General features: G+C 39.0%; 3 protein-coding genes across 6 annotated transcripts; 2 read left to right on the top strand and 1 right to left on the bottom strand.

Annotated features, from left to right (window-relative positions):
• Positions 1 to 375: 375 nt before the first annotated feature.
• RB195_005968 (uncharacterized protein) lies at positions 376 to 5562 on the bottom strand (the record flags this gene model as incomplete). 2 transcript variants are annotated; one of them, XM_064178803.1, is made up of 24 exons in its annotated part: positions 376 to 387; positions 442 to 462; positions 873 to 1052; positions 1159 to 1247; positions 1306 to 1507; positions 1571 to 1702; positions 1759 to 1812; positions 1940 to 2032; positions 2103 to 2195; positions 2255 to 2348; positions 2425 to 2490; positions 2800 to 2909; positions 3433 to 3501; positions 3595 to 3684; positions 3758 to 3863; positions 3923 to 4051; positions 4108 to 4167; positions 4236 to 4402; positions 4475 to 4528; positions 4689 to 4770; positions 4879 to 4971; positions 5033 to 5127; positions 5185 to 5294; positions 5370 to 5517. In XM_064178803.1, the coding sequence occupies 24 exons, from the start codon at positions 5515 to 5517 to the stop codon at positions 376 to 378; spliced, it is 2349 nt and encodes a 782-aa protein (XP_064035814.1). The 2 variants fall into 2 exon arrangements, with proteins under 2 accessions (XP_064035814.1, XP_064035813.1); XM_064178802.1 differs by having other exon boundaries at positions 376 to 462; positions 5370 to 5562.
• A 575-nt stretch (positions 5563 to 6137) lies between these two features.
• RB195_005967 (uncharacterized protein) lies at positions 6138 to 10117 on the top strand (the record flags this gene model as incomplete). 3 transcript variants are annotated; one of them, XM_064178801.1, is made up of 13 exons in its annotated part: positions 6138 to 6269; positions 6351 to 6466; positions 6631 to 6781; positions 6904 to 7056; positions 7132 to 7292; positions 7949 to 8041; positions 8170 to 8315; positions 8752 to 8815; positions 8877 to 9045; positions 9100 to 9306; positions 9381 to 9465; positions 9805 to 9896; positions 9971 to 10117. In XM_064178801.1, the coding sequence occupies 13 exons, from the start codon at positions 6138 to 6140 to the stop codon at positions 10115 to 10117; spliced, it is 1716 nt and encodes a 571-aa protein (XP_064035811.1). The 3 variants fall into 3 exon arrangements, with proteins under 3 accessions (XP_064035811.1, XP_064035812.1, XP_013295883.2); XM_064178800.1 differs by lacking the exons at positions 8752 to 8815; positions 8877 to 9045; positions 9100 to 9306; ... (1 more) ...; positions 9805 to 9896; positions 9971 to 10117 and having other exon boundaries at positions 8170 to 8320; XM_013440429.2 differs by lacking the exons at positions 6138 to 6269; positions 6351 to 6466; positions 6631 to 6781; ... (2 more) ...; positions 7949 to 8041; positions 8170 to 8315 and having other exon boundaries at positions 8718 to 8815.
• A 488-nt stretch (positions 10118 to 10605) lies between these two features.
• Positions 10606 to 15946, top strand: RB195_005966 (uncharacterized protein; the record flags this gene model as incomplete). Its single annotated transcript, XM_064178799.1, has 15 exons — positions 10606 to 10738; positions 11213 to 11418; positions 11469 to 11591; positions 11642 to 11738; positions 11812 to 11896; positions 12460 to 12605; positions 12908 to 13052; positions 13106 to 13161; positions 13357 to 13448; positions 13506 to 13610; positions 13662 to 13780; positions 13878 to 14033; positions 14855 to 14974; positions 15090 to 15174; positions 15821 to 15946. The coding sequence occupies 15 exons, from the start codon at positions 10606 to 10608 to the stop codon at positions 15944 to 15946; spliced, it is 1794 nt and encodes a 597-aa protein (XP_064035810.1).
• Positions 15947 to 16287: the final 341 nt, after the last annotated feature.

The raw sequence follows: 16287 nt of genomic DNA, 5'->3' as shown, positions 1-16287 counted from the left end.
AGGAACTATAGCAACACTCACATGTCCTCTACTATCTGCTTTCTATTGCAGTGCCTTTTCTTTTGACTCTCTTGCCGTTGAATACGTGAAATCATTTAATGACAGTAAACATAGATGATCTGCAAAACGTGTATGTTACAATATGAAGCAATAGCACAAACTACAGGAAACCGGAAAGTACATCTCGTTCGATGCTACAAGGAAAACATGTTCGAATTCTATTACGGAGGTGTTGGAGTTAACTCGTAGATTGTGTAAAAATGAAAATAAATAAAACTGAAGGTAGTGATTGGCGGTCTTTGGCGCGAAATACAACAGAAAATGAAAAGAAATAAATTATTATTGCTATAAGAATTATGATTGTAGCAATATTCGCTACTCAGCCCTCTGGAAAAGATATAGATAAGCGAGTTGACGAGGTGGATTTTGTGATATGGCTACCTTCTCGTCGTTGAAGAGTACCTGAAATAAAAAATTTACAAAACAGATAAAATGGTTCCAGATCTTAAAATGTATATAGATGGGGTATACGTAAGCTCCCAATTTCGTCAGAAAAAACAGTGATTAATACTTTATTAGATAATAATTACTAATTTCCATGTTCCTAACCTCCCCGAAGAGAAGCAATAAAAGACGAATTCTTCACAAGACTTGCTAAATTTGCACCTACGCTATATTAAAAGAGTCAATAGATGAAAAGTTGTGAGAGAAAACGTCACTGTTCTTCAGACGGGATTTGTTTTGGAAACTGCAAGAGCATTGCAAACTACAAAACTGCAGCGAAAACAGCAACAACTTCAGTACATCGCCAAACATACTGATAAAAGTTTGAAAGAGAATAGCAGAATTACAAATTTTGACTGAGAACCTACCCATCTGTCATCTTTCTTCACGTGCACAACATAATGACCCGAGTGAGGGCTACTTCCCATATGGCTAATAAATGCAACAAGGCGATACTTGCCACTTCCATCAGTAAATTCTCTAGATGCAGATGTTGCTAAGGGAGTTGTGTTCTCGCCAGGAACGGCAGCACCACATTCGGGTGGAACCTGCAATTGAACTAACTAAATGTCACCTAGTCGTCCTAGAAATTATTGAGGAATTCAGAAATACGAGTTGTGAAACTTAAAATGTAGACGCAACCAGCAAACGGACCTCGTCAGCATGAAGAAATAGCCATTCAGCAGCAGCGTTGGCATCAGGATTACGGTTAAGAGCATAGCGCGCTTGATGAGCAGTAAATCCTTCAAAATAAATTGTATGAGTTGAACAAGTTAAGAAGTAAACTTCAACATATTCTACCAAAAGCGATCAGCTCGTCTAGTCCTTCCACATGAGCTGGTCCACTTGCAGATGCATTGGTTGTTGCACCAGGAGGATCATTCAAAGAAGGGTCATCTAATCGAAGCATCACCCATTCAGCAGCTGCTTCCACCCCTCCACTCTTGCCTGTCTCAATGGCAGCTTTGATTGAAGCATTTCGAGTAAAGCCCATAGATTCTAACTAAAAAGGATTTCACCTAACAACAATCCCATAATAGACATAAAAATGAAGCACGTCAAGAACCTGCTCAACGATATTTCTGTCGTAATCTGGTAAGGCCAGAGAAGGTGCGGCTGCAACTTCATCAGGTAGGAGCACCTCATTTTCTTTTTTGCCAATCCCACGCAAACCAGACAGATCTAACTCGTCAGGAACCTATTTCGGTCATGTTCAGTTTTCTTAGGAGCACATTCGAAATGAAAATTACTAACCATCAAATCAAGGTCAAGTTTCTTTATCGAGAAATCCGGGGACATTGTGAATCTCTGAAAAGGGCATCCCAAAGATTTAGCAAAACTAGTCTTTTTTGCGAATACAACAAATCATGTCGCTCAGAGTCTGCGCAAAAAATCTATTTCTTTATATGCTCTCGAATGAGAGTTTTTGACTTACCTGGGCTTGCAGAAAGAGAAAATCTGGAAAAGTTCGGAAACGCATAGTAGTCCGTGCTCCCTTTTTCTCATGAGTGACAGGGCTTACAAAGTCCTAAAGCTGAGGGATATTGTTAGAGGAAAAACTTGCAAGAAAAATAGCATGAAGATCCCAAGCTTCCAACCTCAATAATATCTGGTTCAAAAACTCCTTGTAAACAATCTGAGAGTGCAACAGAAGAGCGCCCTCCTTCAACGTCAGCTGCTCTGATCGCAACCTGATAAATAATACCATTATAAAGAAGTACAATGCAAAAGATGTGTAGCGATTGAGCACCTTCGGAATAGGCACTGCAAGCACGGTTTCTTCCCTATCTGTATATCTAACCATTCCAGACGCAATGTCTTCCAAACGGCTTTCCATTTTAAATCTTTAGAAAACCAAGTGGTTATGACAATGTTATACGCGTATTGAAGTGATGAGACAGCAACAAACATCAAACATACTTCACTGATAAAGTAGGATCCCGAACTTCAACCGGTGTATTAGAAGAAATCTTATCTAGGAGAAATCTGAAAAAAAAGAACCGCTGCGCAGTAAGAATAACAAAGAAACAGTTCCCAGTTTGTTCAACAACCTTTAAAATTTTACATACTACATATCAAATAACATTCTTTGATTAAACGATCAAGAGAAAAATTGGTAGTAGTCAAGTTGCGAAAAAGAAATCACTAAATGAACGGTTAAGTCGGTCCATCTTCATGAAATCAGTTACAGACAAAATTTGGAGAATTGCTTTATAACGTAATCCCTTTAAAACAGATACCTCGCTACCTCGAAACAGTTTTAGAATGAATTTAAATCCAAAACATTTCACTTACCGAACATACTCCTCAGCGTCTTGTTGACGACTCGAAGAAAATTCTGGATGAGAACCAGCAACAATACGTTTGAACTGAGAAGGTTTGATTCCATTCAGATCACTGTTTTCCTGTAGGTCGCAGTTTTTATTACATCACCTATGGATTACTTTTGAATATGTTGGGTTTTTAAAGAAGTGTCCTATCATGCTATGAGGACGTTGAAAGCAATAAAGCCTTCACAAGACAATTGTCGAACTGACAAATGCAAAATAGTAGTTTTCTTCATGCAGCTTGCAAAGCTTATTTTCCAAATCCTTTCTTACATTAGGTACGTTGAAATAGCACTAAAGTTTGAGTATAAAACGATTCATGAAAGTTTTTCTGAAGATTAATCGGATTCATACGGATCTCCTCATCATGAAATTTCATGTCTGATCGGATGGACAGAACAATACAACAGGTGTCTGGAGATAAAATGCACACTTTGGTGAAAGAACTATACAGAATTGCATTTTCACTGTTGGAAAATCGAACAGAGAAACAACAAAAGTCTGTTGATAGAAAGAAGTCGTTAAGAACTGTAATGTACAGACAACAAAATTAAGTGATCTAACAGGACCAATAAAAAGAAGAGAACTTGGAAACACTCACCACAGCATAATCACCACTTGCCATGCCTGAAAACAGTTTCGCAACCTGTCCATTAAAGTCCGTGTGTACCTGAATCATCGTGATTGAGTGATATTACTCTCGTTAAAATACAGACAAATCATTTATAAAATTCGTAAAGGTAGAACTCTTCTAAGAACCAACATCAAGCGGTGGTACTCGAGCCAATATGGGACCAGCACCGTCGACGAATCGCGTAACAAATGAGGGCACGATAAATAGCGATTGCAAAACCTGGAGACAACAAAAACTATTGCTAAAGACAAATCTGTAAAAACACTCAACTAAATAAATGAAACGAGCATACAGAATTCATATAGCAGCTCGAACCGATGTTAATCAAGCCAGTGTAGCCTGAGCCAAAAATGCTCTCGAGGCTTGCTCCATCTTCCTGACATTTTGCCCACTCCCACCTCAACATATGAGACAGACTACTATAAACAACACAATTTCACATATTTGAAAGGAGTACTTTTGATTCATATCGAGCTCTAACTCCAATGTACTCTTCTCAGTCTTTTTCAACGTTCTTGCATCAATTCCGAAATGGGCCAAATGTTTTTCTAGATTAGGATCGATGACTGCATCATCTTCATCGTAGCTGAAGAAAGTATTCTCGTGTTAGCAACAGAAAACATAACTACTTCTACGCCCTACCTGAAGACGTCAGCCGTCCCGTCACTCGATATAGTACCTAATTTTACAACCAGCGGGAATCTATAAATTTGAATTGTACAGGCACTTTTCCAAAAAATTCACGACGAAAACGTAAATGATAGTCGTACCCAGTTGCATCATAATACTGCTTCATATGGTTGTTTCCTTTACACATTTGCCCTTCAGCAACGAACTGACTTCTACCACACCTGATGGCACCATCTGTCAGATTCAACCACAGATTTTCGCTCAAACTACAACCCTCAGCCTCGCATTTCCAACCAGTTAGTGGAATCTGAAAAAAAACCTATAAATATCAAGCCTAACACAAGCACTGAAGAGAAGCCAACTATTCTTTAGTAGATACCTTCTTCCTATTTTCCACTTGAACCAAATTGGCATGTTTGGTGACTTGTTTTATCTAAAATTTAGTTCAAAACAGTTTGTGAAAGTTTAATGAACAAAGCGAGTTCCCTTGTAAGAAGAAATTAATAAACGCAAATGAACAGCTCCTCTACACTCATAGCCTCTCTATCAAAAATTAATCAACAAAAAAGTATGCAGATTCACTAATCACATACCTCTCCATCCCATGCATTGCTTGCATTTTGTAGTAACGCTATACGTTCAGCGCTTGTCGCGCTGATTACATACTGGCAGGTTCTAGAAACTTTGAATTAGAGATATGTGACGAAGAAAAGAAGAAAATAAAACGAGAAAGGGAAAACTACTATTAAACACGCGCAGAAAATAAACCCGTTGAGAACTAACCCATAGAGATCAGCGCCAAGTTTCTCGTCTATCGGACACTTTGCATTTATATGAGGAAACGACACCAGCGAATAGTTGTCAAGCACATCGAATCTTGAATGAAAAAGAGAATTACAAGCTAACTAGAAAGGCTGAATTAGTGAAATTAGCGTACTTCTTCGCCTCAAATCCGCTATCAATTCCAATAGCGAGACGAGTGATCTTATCCTTCGGTTCTCCGTCCGACTCTTCTTCGGATTCCACATTCACCTGGTCAAGAGAAAGAGGTCAGTGCCATTGAAAGAGAACTTAGAAATACGCACTCACTTTCTTGCTTGAAATATGAAGAAACAACGTGTTTCGCGACTGTTCGGCATATACGCCTACGTGAGTGAAACAGAAGCAAGCATAAGTTTTCAAGCAGACAAACAAGCCACCTAGGCAAAACGTGAACGAAATAGGAACGAAACAAAGGAGGGAAAGCAGACAAAACGAAAAATATCGTAAAATACCTGTGAAGAATGGTGTACGAAAACAGTATGTGCATTCCTCCTTGTAGACTTTTGTAGAAATATCCGGCACTGTGAAAGATCCTTCCCTCAACTTACTTCGAAAGTTTTCAGGACAGACAGGCTCTTCAGCATCTTGCGGCACTGCCATCACTTCCTGCGCTGCCCTCAGCGGACAACAACCAAAAGGATTCATTTAGAGACTCTTGAAACCTTCTCGAAATAAACTAATCTCGAAAACAAGAATAATAAAAAATGAATGATATTCAAGGGAAAAGAGAGTGCTACAACTCGTACCAAATAAAAAAAACTACTGTCCGCAATTGCACCAGTGGCACTTCTTTCTGAGGAAACCTCGACTGTGTGTTACTGTCCTGTTTAAGCACTCGCAAAATTTAAGGTTCTTATGCTTCGATGTATTACTTATTTTGTACGTTACATTTGAAGATATTATGAGCCCAGTATTGATCATGTGAGTCATAGTGCGGTAATAGATAGACAAGACGTACTGAGGGATAGTGTATTTCCTCTAACTGAGAGTAGTTTTGTTGTGTACCTTGCGTAGAAAGTTGCCTTGCTCGAGTTAAAGTACTACTAGAACTTTGACAAAATACTATCTTAGTTCCTCCCAATTCTGGGAGCCAACTGGTGTTTGAATCTCTCAGTTGGCATATTCTCGCTTTCTAGTTATTCTTTTTTAGGTTTTCCAATGCTTGTGTGCTGTTTTTCCCTTGAAATAAGCGACGAATTAGTTTTCTTAGTTTAGATTGAATGGCTCTGGCGGCTTCACAGCCTCCATATTGGCGTTCTACGAAAGCAGACGAGTACAGGGAGCTAAATTTGCTTGGCAAAGGAGCTTACGGTGTGGTGTATCATGTCACGCATACTCCAACTATGACTGAGGTACTGAATTTTCGTGATAAAGCTCATTTAACGTTAACGTACTTTATTGAATTCTCTTTCATCAGCAGAGAAGTATTTAAGTATGCGCTGAAGAAAATAGTGGTAGGAGTCAACGATGACGGAGTTCCGCAAAGCGTTCTTCGTGAAATCTCGAGCATGATGTCACTTAGACGGCTTCGACACAAGAACATCACTTTGTAATCCAGTTTTTATTACATATTTGGCGATTTCTTTCCATTTTTCATCAGTAACTGCATCATCTGCTACCACTGTAGTGTTTTTTTTTTGTGTCCCGGAAATTTTCGGGATAACTGTATAACTGTCATATTGGATTGGGTACAGCGGATCACCACTTTTCTAGGTTACACGATGTCTTCCACACTCTTGAGAACAACGGTTGTGATCTGCACATAAATATGGTGGTAGAGAAATGCGATTGGGATTTGTATTCGTTCTTGAAAGATATTCCCAGGGACATGCCTGACCACCAGTGCAGACTCATAGCGAAACAGGTTGAAAAATAATCGATCTATCTTCTCTTCGTAGTTTCCTTTGTGTCGCTGTTATGGTTCCTATTGCTATAGCTATATTTGTTGTTTTGCAGCGTTGTTCATATAATCGTTTTTCTTTGAAGATTTTCGAAGGTGTAGACTTCCTGCATAGCAATAACATCGTTCATCGCGACCTCAAGCCTCAAAACATACTCATTAATCGAGATCAAACAGTAAAGATTGCCGATTTTGGTTTATCTCGAACTTATACAACACAGAGCTGCTTTACAACTGTTGTAAGTGTTGTGGAAACTCTTTCGTTACTCATTGCCGTTGATTTCTCGTTTTTTCAAATGTAGCAGAGTTTTTAGGTTGTCACGCTGTGGTACAGAAGTCCGGAGTTACTGCTACAATGCAGTTACAATACTGCTGTTGATATCTGGGCCATTGGTTGTATAGTAAGCGAGTTGTACCAAAGAATTCCTCTCTTCCCTGGTCAAACGGAGGCGCAGCAACTCAGCATAATCTTCCAGTATGTTTAGACTCTCTCCATCTTTTGTCATTTCTTGAGCCGATTCTGAACCACATGAACGTAAAAGAACTGGATCAAATGCAATGAATAACTAGATTGTTGTATGCTGAAGTTGGAATTGAAATTCTTGACGAGAATTGTCATTGAAATTTTCTTACATTGTCGGTGTCTTTTCCATTATATGGCTATGTCATCTCACGTTTCTATACTAATCGAGTACACCCTGCTCTCATGGAACCATATGAGAGATTATAAGAAATTTCCTCTCACAGCTGATACATTTCTTTTCCTTTTAGGAAATTGTCTTCACCTATGCACAAATAATCCGCTCATGATCAAGTTTACCTCCTATGATTCCTCTCTAATTGACTAATTCTCATCATAAATATGAGAAGAACGAATATGCGATACCTATTCGTCCGTCCTCCACTTTTCGTATACGCCTTGATTTTCGGCCAAGATAGAGGTTATTAAGACATTTATCCTGTTCTTTTCCGCTTGATTCTTTTGATTCTTTTGTTTGTCTTGTTGTGTATTTTTTGGAGCAACATTCCTCGATTCATTTCATGTTCTTTGCAATTTTATTTTTTTTCCCGAAATAGTTCTCGTGAAATTAGGAGGTTGACAAAAAGTTGCACTCATCAAAAGTTATTCAGGAAGATGGGAACACCGAGGTCATCACTGTGGCCGCATGATGCTGTGGTAGAAAGATCGAATTACCCATCGTACCCTTCGCAACCACTTGAAAGGTAAACATCTTCTAGTGGTGCGTGCACTACTTACGTCTTGGTAATGACCCCAGTAAGACATTTTGTTGTCCTTTCCTAAACTATTCGGGATTTCCATTTAGAATACAGATAGTCATCTTTATATTTAGACTGAATCCTCGTTTGCCTCCCGATGCCATTCCCGTTATTAGCGGTTGCCTTACTTTTGCCACCGAGCATCGTTCCACTGCACGTGAGGCGCTTTCCATGCCGTTTTTCAAGAAGGAACATTTAGAATCTTCGAAGAGAAGATGTAGTTAGCTCATTTTAGTTCTAGAAGTTTTTATTTTTGTTTGGTCTATTGAGCACTTCTTGCCTACTGAACTATCTCTTAATTTGTGCCTGATTTTCATTCGATGAGCCTTCAATCCCCCTTCTTCGCTAGTTTCAAAAATTTTGTTGTTTTTGTTATCACCAACTGCGATTCGTTTCATCAACTAGCTTTCACTCTTTAAGTGCATCTCATTTTAGCATGACATTCCGCAAAGTTTGCCTCATCCATACTTTTCTGTTCTTGTTTATTTGCACAGCACATTTCTGTACATACCCGGAATAAAATTTTTACACGAATTCGTTGTGTCATCTCCACGAGTTCTATTCTGCATTGCTATTTATCGCTGCAGTGACTCGTTAGTGCTCTCTAATAACGCGTATTTAGATGTCCAAGATTATAAGACTTACACACCGTTCAGTTCTAATACTTAGAGGCTCGGATTCGTTAAAACTGCTGCAAGGCCTTGTTACAAATGATGTCAAGTAGACCTTATTACTCGTCTTTATCAGTATTCGAACAAAGTTTTTCTTTTGTCTTGTTAAGAAACGTGCACCCCTCCGTTGGAATGGCTGCGCTATTCCTTAATAACAAAGGGAGGATAGTGGATGACGTGATAATCTCTCGAGCAGATGGAGATGTCTTTGTCGAATGTACTGCTTCTAACAGAGAAAATTTGAAGAAGCTGCTGGAAAAATATCGTATGCGTAAAAATGTAAGTTGTACTCTTTTGCTTTGTTTTGTCTGCCATTAATTCTGGTTTTCTTAGGTGGAAATAGTTGATTCTCAAGAAAATGTGCTCTTCTCCGAGGAGGAAACTCTGCATTCAATCCTGGACCCTAGACTTCCTTCATTTGGGAGGCGTTTGTACAGTAGTGACACAGGACAGGGATCGTTAGCTGGTTATCATGAGAGACGAATGATGTATGGTATTTCTGAGGGATGTGAAGAGATGGAGTCATTGCTTCCTTTCCAAGTATGGTGGATACTTGTTTGCGTTGCACTGGTTATCTAAACACAAAAAGGTCCTTCTTTAAGAACATTTTCCAGGCAAACGGCGATTTCCTAAACATGATATCATTGGAAAAAGGATGCTACATTGGACAAGAACTGACGGCACGAACAGCACATACAGGTGTGTTTTTGGTGTCACAATTACGTTTCGTTTAATTATTTATATTATTTTCCACTGATTAGATCTCATGTTTCAAATTTATATTCCCATTTTATCAGGATGTTTAATTTTTGTTCCTGTTCATATGTGTTAAATAGCGTCGTTACGAGAAGTCTCCTAACTTCAAAAGCTTTCTTGTTTGCGTTTGTTTGTTTGTTTCTATATAAGTTCAAGATGATTACGAATATACGAAGCTATATTTGACCCAAGTTGTTCTTAGTAACACCTTTCGAGCCACGTAGGCGATGTAAAAATAATCTCATTTTAACTTGAGTTTAAATTGTGAAAAATTATTTTAAGGGGTTATTCGTAGGCGCATTATTCCTTTCAAATGTGAAAAACCGGTGAAGGTGAAAGGAGAGGTTATGCAAGATGACAAGAAAGTTGGCGAAGTAAGTGGTTAAGTAGTAAGTTAAGTAAGTTGTTTTCTAATATACACACTGTATAAAGTTGGTTTCCTGTTGAGGTGATTGCCTGTGGATCTGCGTACGGCTTGGCTCTCTTATCATTGAGTGCTTTCGCGCAATTGTTAAACGTTGATGGCTTGCCCATCAAGCCCTACAAACCTTCATGGATGCCTGAATCAGCGCTAAAGCCGAAGGAGAAGTCATAAGATTTGCAGAACTTGTCGAGTTGTCGCCCATACTAATCGTTGGTATTTGTAAGCGATGCCGAAGCTACTTTGTTTAGGAACCAAACGTCACCTACTAGAGTTGCTAGTTTTATAGGATTTTGTTCTAATTGTTGCATTATGTTTTCGTTATTTATAGAAGGTTTTGAAGATTCTAGGATAGGTTCTTGAAAGAGTACCGGTATTGTTACAACCAACGTATGTAAACAGTTTCTCATGTTCTTATTCATGAATAAATAGATTCATCAATGATGCCATATTTTCGATTGAAGAGGTAATTCCGAGTCATTATTGCGTCGAAAGATTTTTTATGCATCGGACATTTTTTCATGGCATTTGTCTGTTTTGACCTGCCTCCTCTTTCGCGTTGACACAAAATGTTGCAGAAGTGTTTAATATCTTGGGACGATTGTAATAATGGGGGTAATTATAATTCACTTAGTGAAGGGGTCCGCATACTGTTTCAAACAATGTCCACAAAACATCTTCGTCGAATGATGGATGAGAAAGAGAAGGAACAGCAGGGTACAAGCAAGGAGTTAGACGAGGATGTTCCATGTTCACGCATATCAGGACCAGTGAACCGATTCGCAGCCTTTGTTGGTGGGGTGACCTTTTTAATAAATCATTTCAACCATCAGTGATGTACATACCTTTTGTCGTTGTTTCTGTTAACGTTTTTGTCCACTCCGAAGAAACTTCCGCCTAGTTCTCAGCGATATCTCGTCATGCGATTTTGCAACAACTCTTAGAAACTTTTAAATTCACTCACATGCACACTACCCGCGATGCATAAGTTGGCGGGCCTATTTTATTGTTATAGTTTCGAATTATATATCTTTTCCAAACTTATACCATTTTTTCCTAGCACAGCCTACCTAAGTTTTTTTTCTATTCAAAAAAAAAGATAAGTGAGTAACAGGATCATTTGTGATGATAAAATCACAATCGAAGCATGATCATCAGCAGCTTAGTATTTTTCCTACTGTTATAAACATCCACTGCAATAAAATTTGCGCGAGTAGAAGGAATAACCAATCAGTCATCATTTGGAAGTGAGATGTTCCGGTGTTTTAGATGATGATGGTTTTGCTGAAAAGTCTGCCACAAGTGATGAGGAAGGAGAGGTCATCCATGCTGAAGGCGTTAAACCTGCTAAACAAGACGTTTCACATGCGAATCTGAAGAATAAAAGAAAAACAAATAAGAAGAAAAAGAAGCAGAAGAAGGCAGAAGTTGAGGAACCTGACGAAGACCAGCTTTTGGAAAGGCTTGCTCTTGAAGTAAGACTTAAACACTTTTTACAAACGTCTTCGAATATTCACTTCAACAGAACCAATCTCTTGTGTCATCGACGGAAGACGAGCCAATAGGTGTGGCCGATGTCCTTAAGCCAGACCCACGTTTGTACGATGCTGCTGCTGAGCTCAAAAAAGCATTGGGCAAAGCCTTCAAGGTAAAAATATGCGTTAAACAGTATTAAAACGTTGACTACTATGGCTTTAGGATTCCGCTCCTGTATCAAGTCGTTCTCACCGTAAATTTCATGCAGCTGGAAAGTTTGTTAAACAGAAATATAATTGGCCTCCTGTACGGAGTATTGGTATCATTTTGTTGAAATCCTATCTATGTTTCACTGTAAAAAAAGTGAGCGAAGAATAGGTTAACTTTTCTAGGTCTATCGATGGAACTTGATAGAGAGGAAGGTGAAGTAAAATGGTTCAAATTCGTTCATAACGCGTACTACGAAAAACTGGAACGGTAGGTGCGGCCTATGTCTTTAAAGGCATCATCCCACGAATCTGAGGTGGTGCAATCTCAAGTGGAGTATTCGTATACAGGATGGGAGACTACGGAGAGGGGGGTGATTCCGTCCATTTCTTCCTAATTGCCGTAAAAACGGCCCGTAAGATACGGCTTCATTCGTTTTGGCGCACCATTTTGTACAAGAGGTTCGATTAGAGCGCGCCAGTCTTGTGCGGCGCCGCATCTTCCGGGCCGTTTTTTACGGCAATTAGCAAGAAATGGACGGAATCACCTCCCTCTCCGTAGTCTCCCATCTCGCATACGAATACTCCACCTGAAATCTGCACCACCTCAGATTCGTGGGGTGATGGCTTTAAGCCTGACCCACGTTTGTATTATAAATACCAGTTGAACCTTGCAGCTCTTGCACTCCTTCATTTCTTCTCCTAAAGCAATGAGTACATTGTTGTAAGCTCGTACAATAGCTCTGTTTGCAATCGAAGTGCAATTCACATACAACTTTCAGTCTTTTTTTTTCTTGAAGACGCTATTCGTAAAATAATGGTGTATAATTTCAGAGTATGTTGGGTCGCTGAGGACTCCTTTGATCCTTCAATAATCGAGCAAATACTGGTCGAAAATCCATACCATCTGAATTCTTTACTTCTACTAGCTAATGTGTTCAGAATGCAAGAAGATACTACACAGTCCTGCGATGTAATCGGTGAGTTGTTTGAAGCTTCGCTATTTTCAATTTGTTCTAACTTTTCAAATCATGTCTGGTTATTCATGGTGTACGCGAGCGAAGCCTATTATGGCTAATCGCTACACAACCAGACAAAAAGTAGAATGAAGGACAAGAAACGCAGTAATGAGCAAGATGAGTGTTCTGCTATTTGGGCGTTGTGCGTGATCATGGGTGGCACTTTTATATTCGTTTCGGAAACACATTTTTGTCGCTCAAATGCATAAATAGGCACAACATTGAAGTTTCCCTTTGTCTTCGCCCCAAATGTACCGTTGCAGAACGAGGTATCTTCTACTGCGAGCAATCCATGTCTTGTACATTCCAACCAAGTTCTTTTTATCATCGCATTGATTATCTGGACTACGAAAACAGAGCGTTCTATTTGTTGTTGCATAGAAATATGCTCAACTGTGTCCAGAGAAGGTTAGGAGAAAGATTTCGTTCAGAGGTAGACATTCTCTCAAGGACTTTTGCAGATGTTTCGAGACTGCGCTGAACTTCGCAAAGTTGATATTGACTATGGATCCACAAAGTAGGATGTTTTGACCTTACCGCTTTTCGGTTCGAAGTTTTCATTTGTTTGTTCTTCCAACTATAAGTGATGTTCTACTGGTCACAAAATTCTGTGATTAATTGCTTAACACATGTTTCGAACTTTCCTAACGTCTATCCTGTGTCCTCGACAGATATTCGGTGAGCGGTCTTAACAGTTATGTGATTTTCAAAGGAGATCCACTCGCTGTTCTTCTCCTAATTGACACTATAGCTATCAAAGCTAAGCAATACAAATGGCTTAAGGATTTCTACCGGTGTTGCAAGGTATCTGTTACAACTGCTGCTTTAAGTTTCTTCTATATTCCTTTGTCAGTTTTCCAGGATTGGAAGAATCTAGATATGCTTCCCAACTTTTGCTACTCAATGGCCTTGGCACAATTTTTGGATTCGAAAACAGATGAAGATTTGATTACTGCCGATGAAATGGTGATTCTTCGAAAATGTTCTGTTTTTTTTCTTTACTGTGAGTATTTCCAGTTGTCGCATGCTATATGTGCTTTCCCTGGTGTCGTTACTTTCCTGCTGGACAAAATGCAGGTTGAACCTGATGCAACTGTGGAGACACATCGTCATTTGGGTACTTTTGCGGCAAACAAGTAAGTATTTATTCTATCAACGCTCTTTCTTTTATTCTGTTTCTTTTCTCTTCTATTCTCAGAGCTGCAAATCGGAATCCGAACTAGGATTTTTCAGAGAAACAGATGGCTTGAAACTCGTTTTCAAAATGTTTGTGAACGAAGCTGTTGAGCTATGGAAATCACCGGAAGCCTTATCATGGCTAGAAACTATTACTAGGGATTGTGCCCTAAGTAAGGAGTGTGAAATGGAGATGGATAATTGGAAAGAGAAGTGAGTTGTCTTGAATATTTTCCGTGTACATGATCAAATTATGCGGAATTATTCACGTAGCGTTGCTAACAAAACGGTAATCTATTGTACTGATGGGTAAGTTACTCGGGCTTTTAGAATTCTTCTGTTTCATTCTTTTACACTGTCTGGTACTTGTGTTTGGTGCAGGAGATAATGAGGTACGGCTGTTTTCAAACCTAATTCGTAGCTGTAATAATTCGATGTAGTTAGAGACACACTTCACCAAGACGAGTGAGATCTGCGCACTGTACATTATCCTCAAGCATTGGTGTGTGAATATTACTTGACCTCTCCTTCATACTACTCAAAAGAGCGGTTTTGTCACTTCTCTTTTTTCCCTTTGAAGATTTGATAAAGATGTTGTATCAATCAAATATAACTGGATACTGTTTCTAGATCTGTCATCGAGAAATGAGTAGATGTGACGTAATGTAATGATTCACAATCTCACAATTTTCTGTTTTGATTTAATAGCCAAAATCCCTTCCCTTTTTTCCAAATTCCCAAATTCCCCAGTTCCCCAACAAAAGATGTCGGTGAAAGTGCAGGTAGTTGCTTAGAACTTACATAAGAAAACTTCTAAGCGTGAGAAATACTGAAAGTGTACAGTAAAGTCAATACAAAAAAAAACACTTATTTAAAATCAGTATAAATGAAGATAAACAAGAAAACTTCTAAAAATGCATAAATGTGTATGCACTTAAACGACTGCGTCCCGTTCGCTGCTCGAAATTGGGCCAAAAACAGGCCGTCTCAGCAAACAATTTTTCATGGGAACAATGTTTCACTAGATGCTTCAGGAGACAACGCGTCTTCGTAGGAGCACCACCGAATATACGTCGCCTTGCTGTACTACTTGGACTAGAATCTTCCCCGAGTAGTGTTACGGATCCTGTGCCTCCTGTAAATGGACGAAATAGGTAAGCAAACACTTTTTAGATAACATTTTGCTCAATACCATCCGGATTATTCCTGTTGCATTTCAAGGAAAATTAACAGCATTTTTTTTTCTAGAAGTGCTTATTCAATGTTAAGGTATGTCCGCGAACTTCCACGCGTTCACAGACCGGATTCTTTCCTTTCTGGATTCTTGCACTCTATTTTGCCGGAGTTTGATAGCGTCAGTTTTATTATTATTTATTATTAATTCTTCTTGAATTAGTACACAATTACACTTTTTTTTGAAAATGTGCTTCCAAGGCAGCGTACCGTAGCATTACTAGTGTTGGAGTCTCTTTACGAATAGATGAAGTAGGAGTGTTGTTCAAGAAAATGTACGTGGTTATGCTTAATATTCTCTGGTAATCCAGAAAGAGGTGCGACTTCGTCTACTCAAAATTCCAGCCTATTGTAGGATACAACACGCGAGTAACTTTGCCGTCGTCCAAAGTCCGCAATTACAGCTAGCTCAAATTAGCAGCATAAGCTGCTAATTTAAGCTAGCTGTAATTGCGGACTCGTATAACTCTTATGACAAGAGATACGCAGCGTATTGCTCTCGTTCTATTACCCGTAGTAAGTTGCATCGTTGGACGGGCAAATAAACAATTTGGTTTCATGTGCTTCCAGGACAGATAGGAAAAAGAGCGTTTATACTCGTGATTTATTTGGGCGGATTCGGAGAGATACCAACATGGTAGATTTTGTAATACGCTGACCTTAATAAATGTGAACGTGAAACCGAAGGGAATCACTTGAAGTCATAATTTTCAATTTTCTTAGCTTCTTTGGCTTTTTTGTTTTTTATTCTCGATTTGAAGATTTAGGGTGAACATCTTACGGATGCGCTTCAACGACTAAGGGATCAATTACAACGTTATATTTCTTCATCCAGTCCTGCTACCACCAACGCAACCGATGATCCACTTCAGGACGATGAACCTGGTCCATAATGTAATATCGTTTTATATAAGCTGCAACATCTTCATTGCGACATTAGTTTCTATTCGAGTCTTTTATTTGGTTGGTGGCATTGGTTTCTATCCGAGTATTTCATTTGGCATTGGGTCAGCGATATATTCACAATCTGTATTTCTTCAGAATAAAATTTATTCACATGAACATGAAAAAACACGTAAAAGGCACAATATCGATATCCTCTTAGAACAATATTTGAAATTCAATCATGTAATAAGCGTTTAACCCGCTCACTCGTACATATTCGATATATTGCTTTTCTATACAATTCTATGGTGCAAACGGAGCCGTAGTCCCTTTAGTGAAGTGTTTGTGG

The sequence above is a fragment of the Necator americanus genome, chromosome I, assembly GCF_031761385.1.
Source record: "Necator americanus strain Aroian chromosome I, whole genome shotgun sequence".
NCBI classification, from domain to species: Eukaryota; Metazoa; Nematoda; class Chromadorea; order Rhabditida; family Ancylostomatidae; genus Necator; species Necator americanus.
The sequence above is the reverse complement of the archived record's forward strand: the minus strand, read 5'-3'. Positions and strand labels throughout refer to the sequence as shown.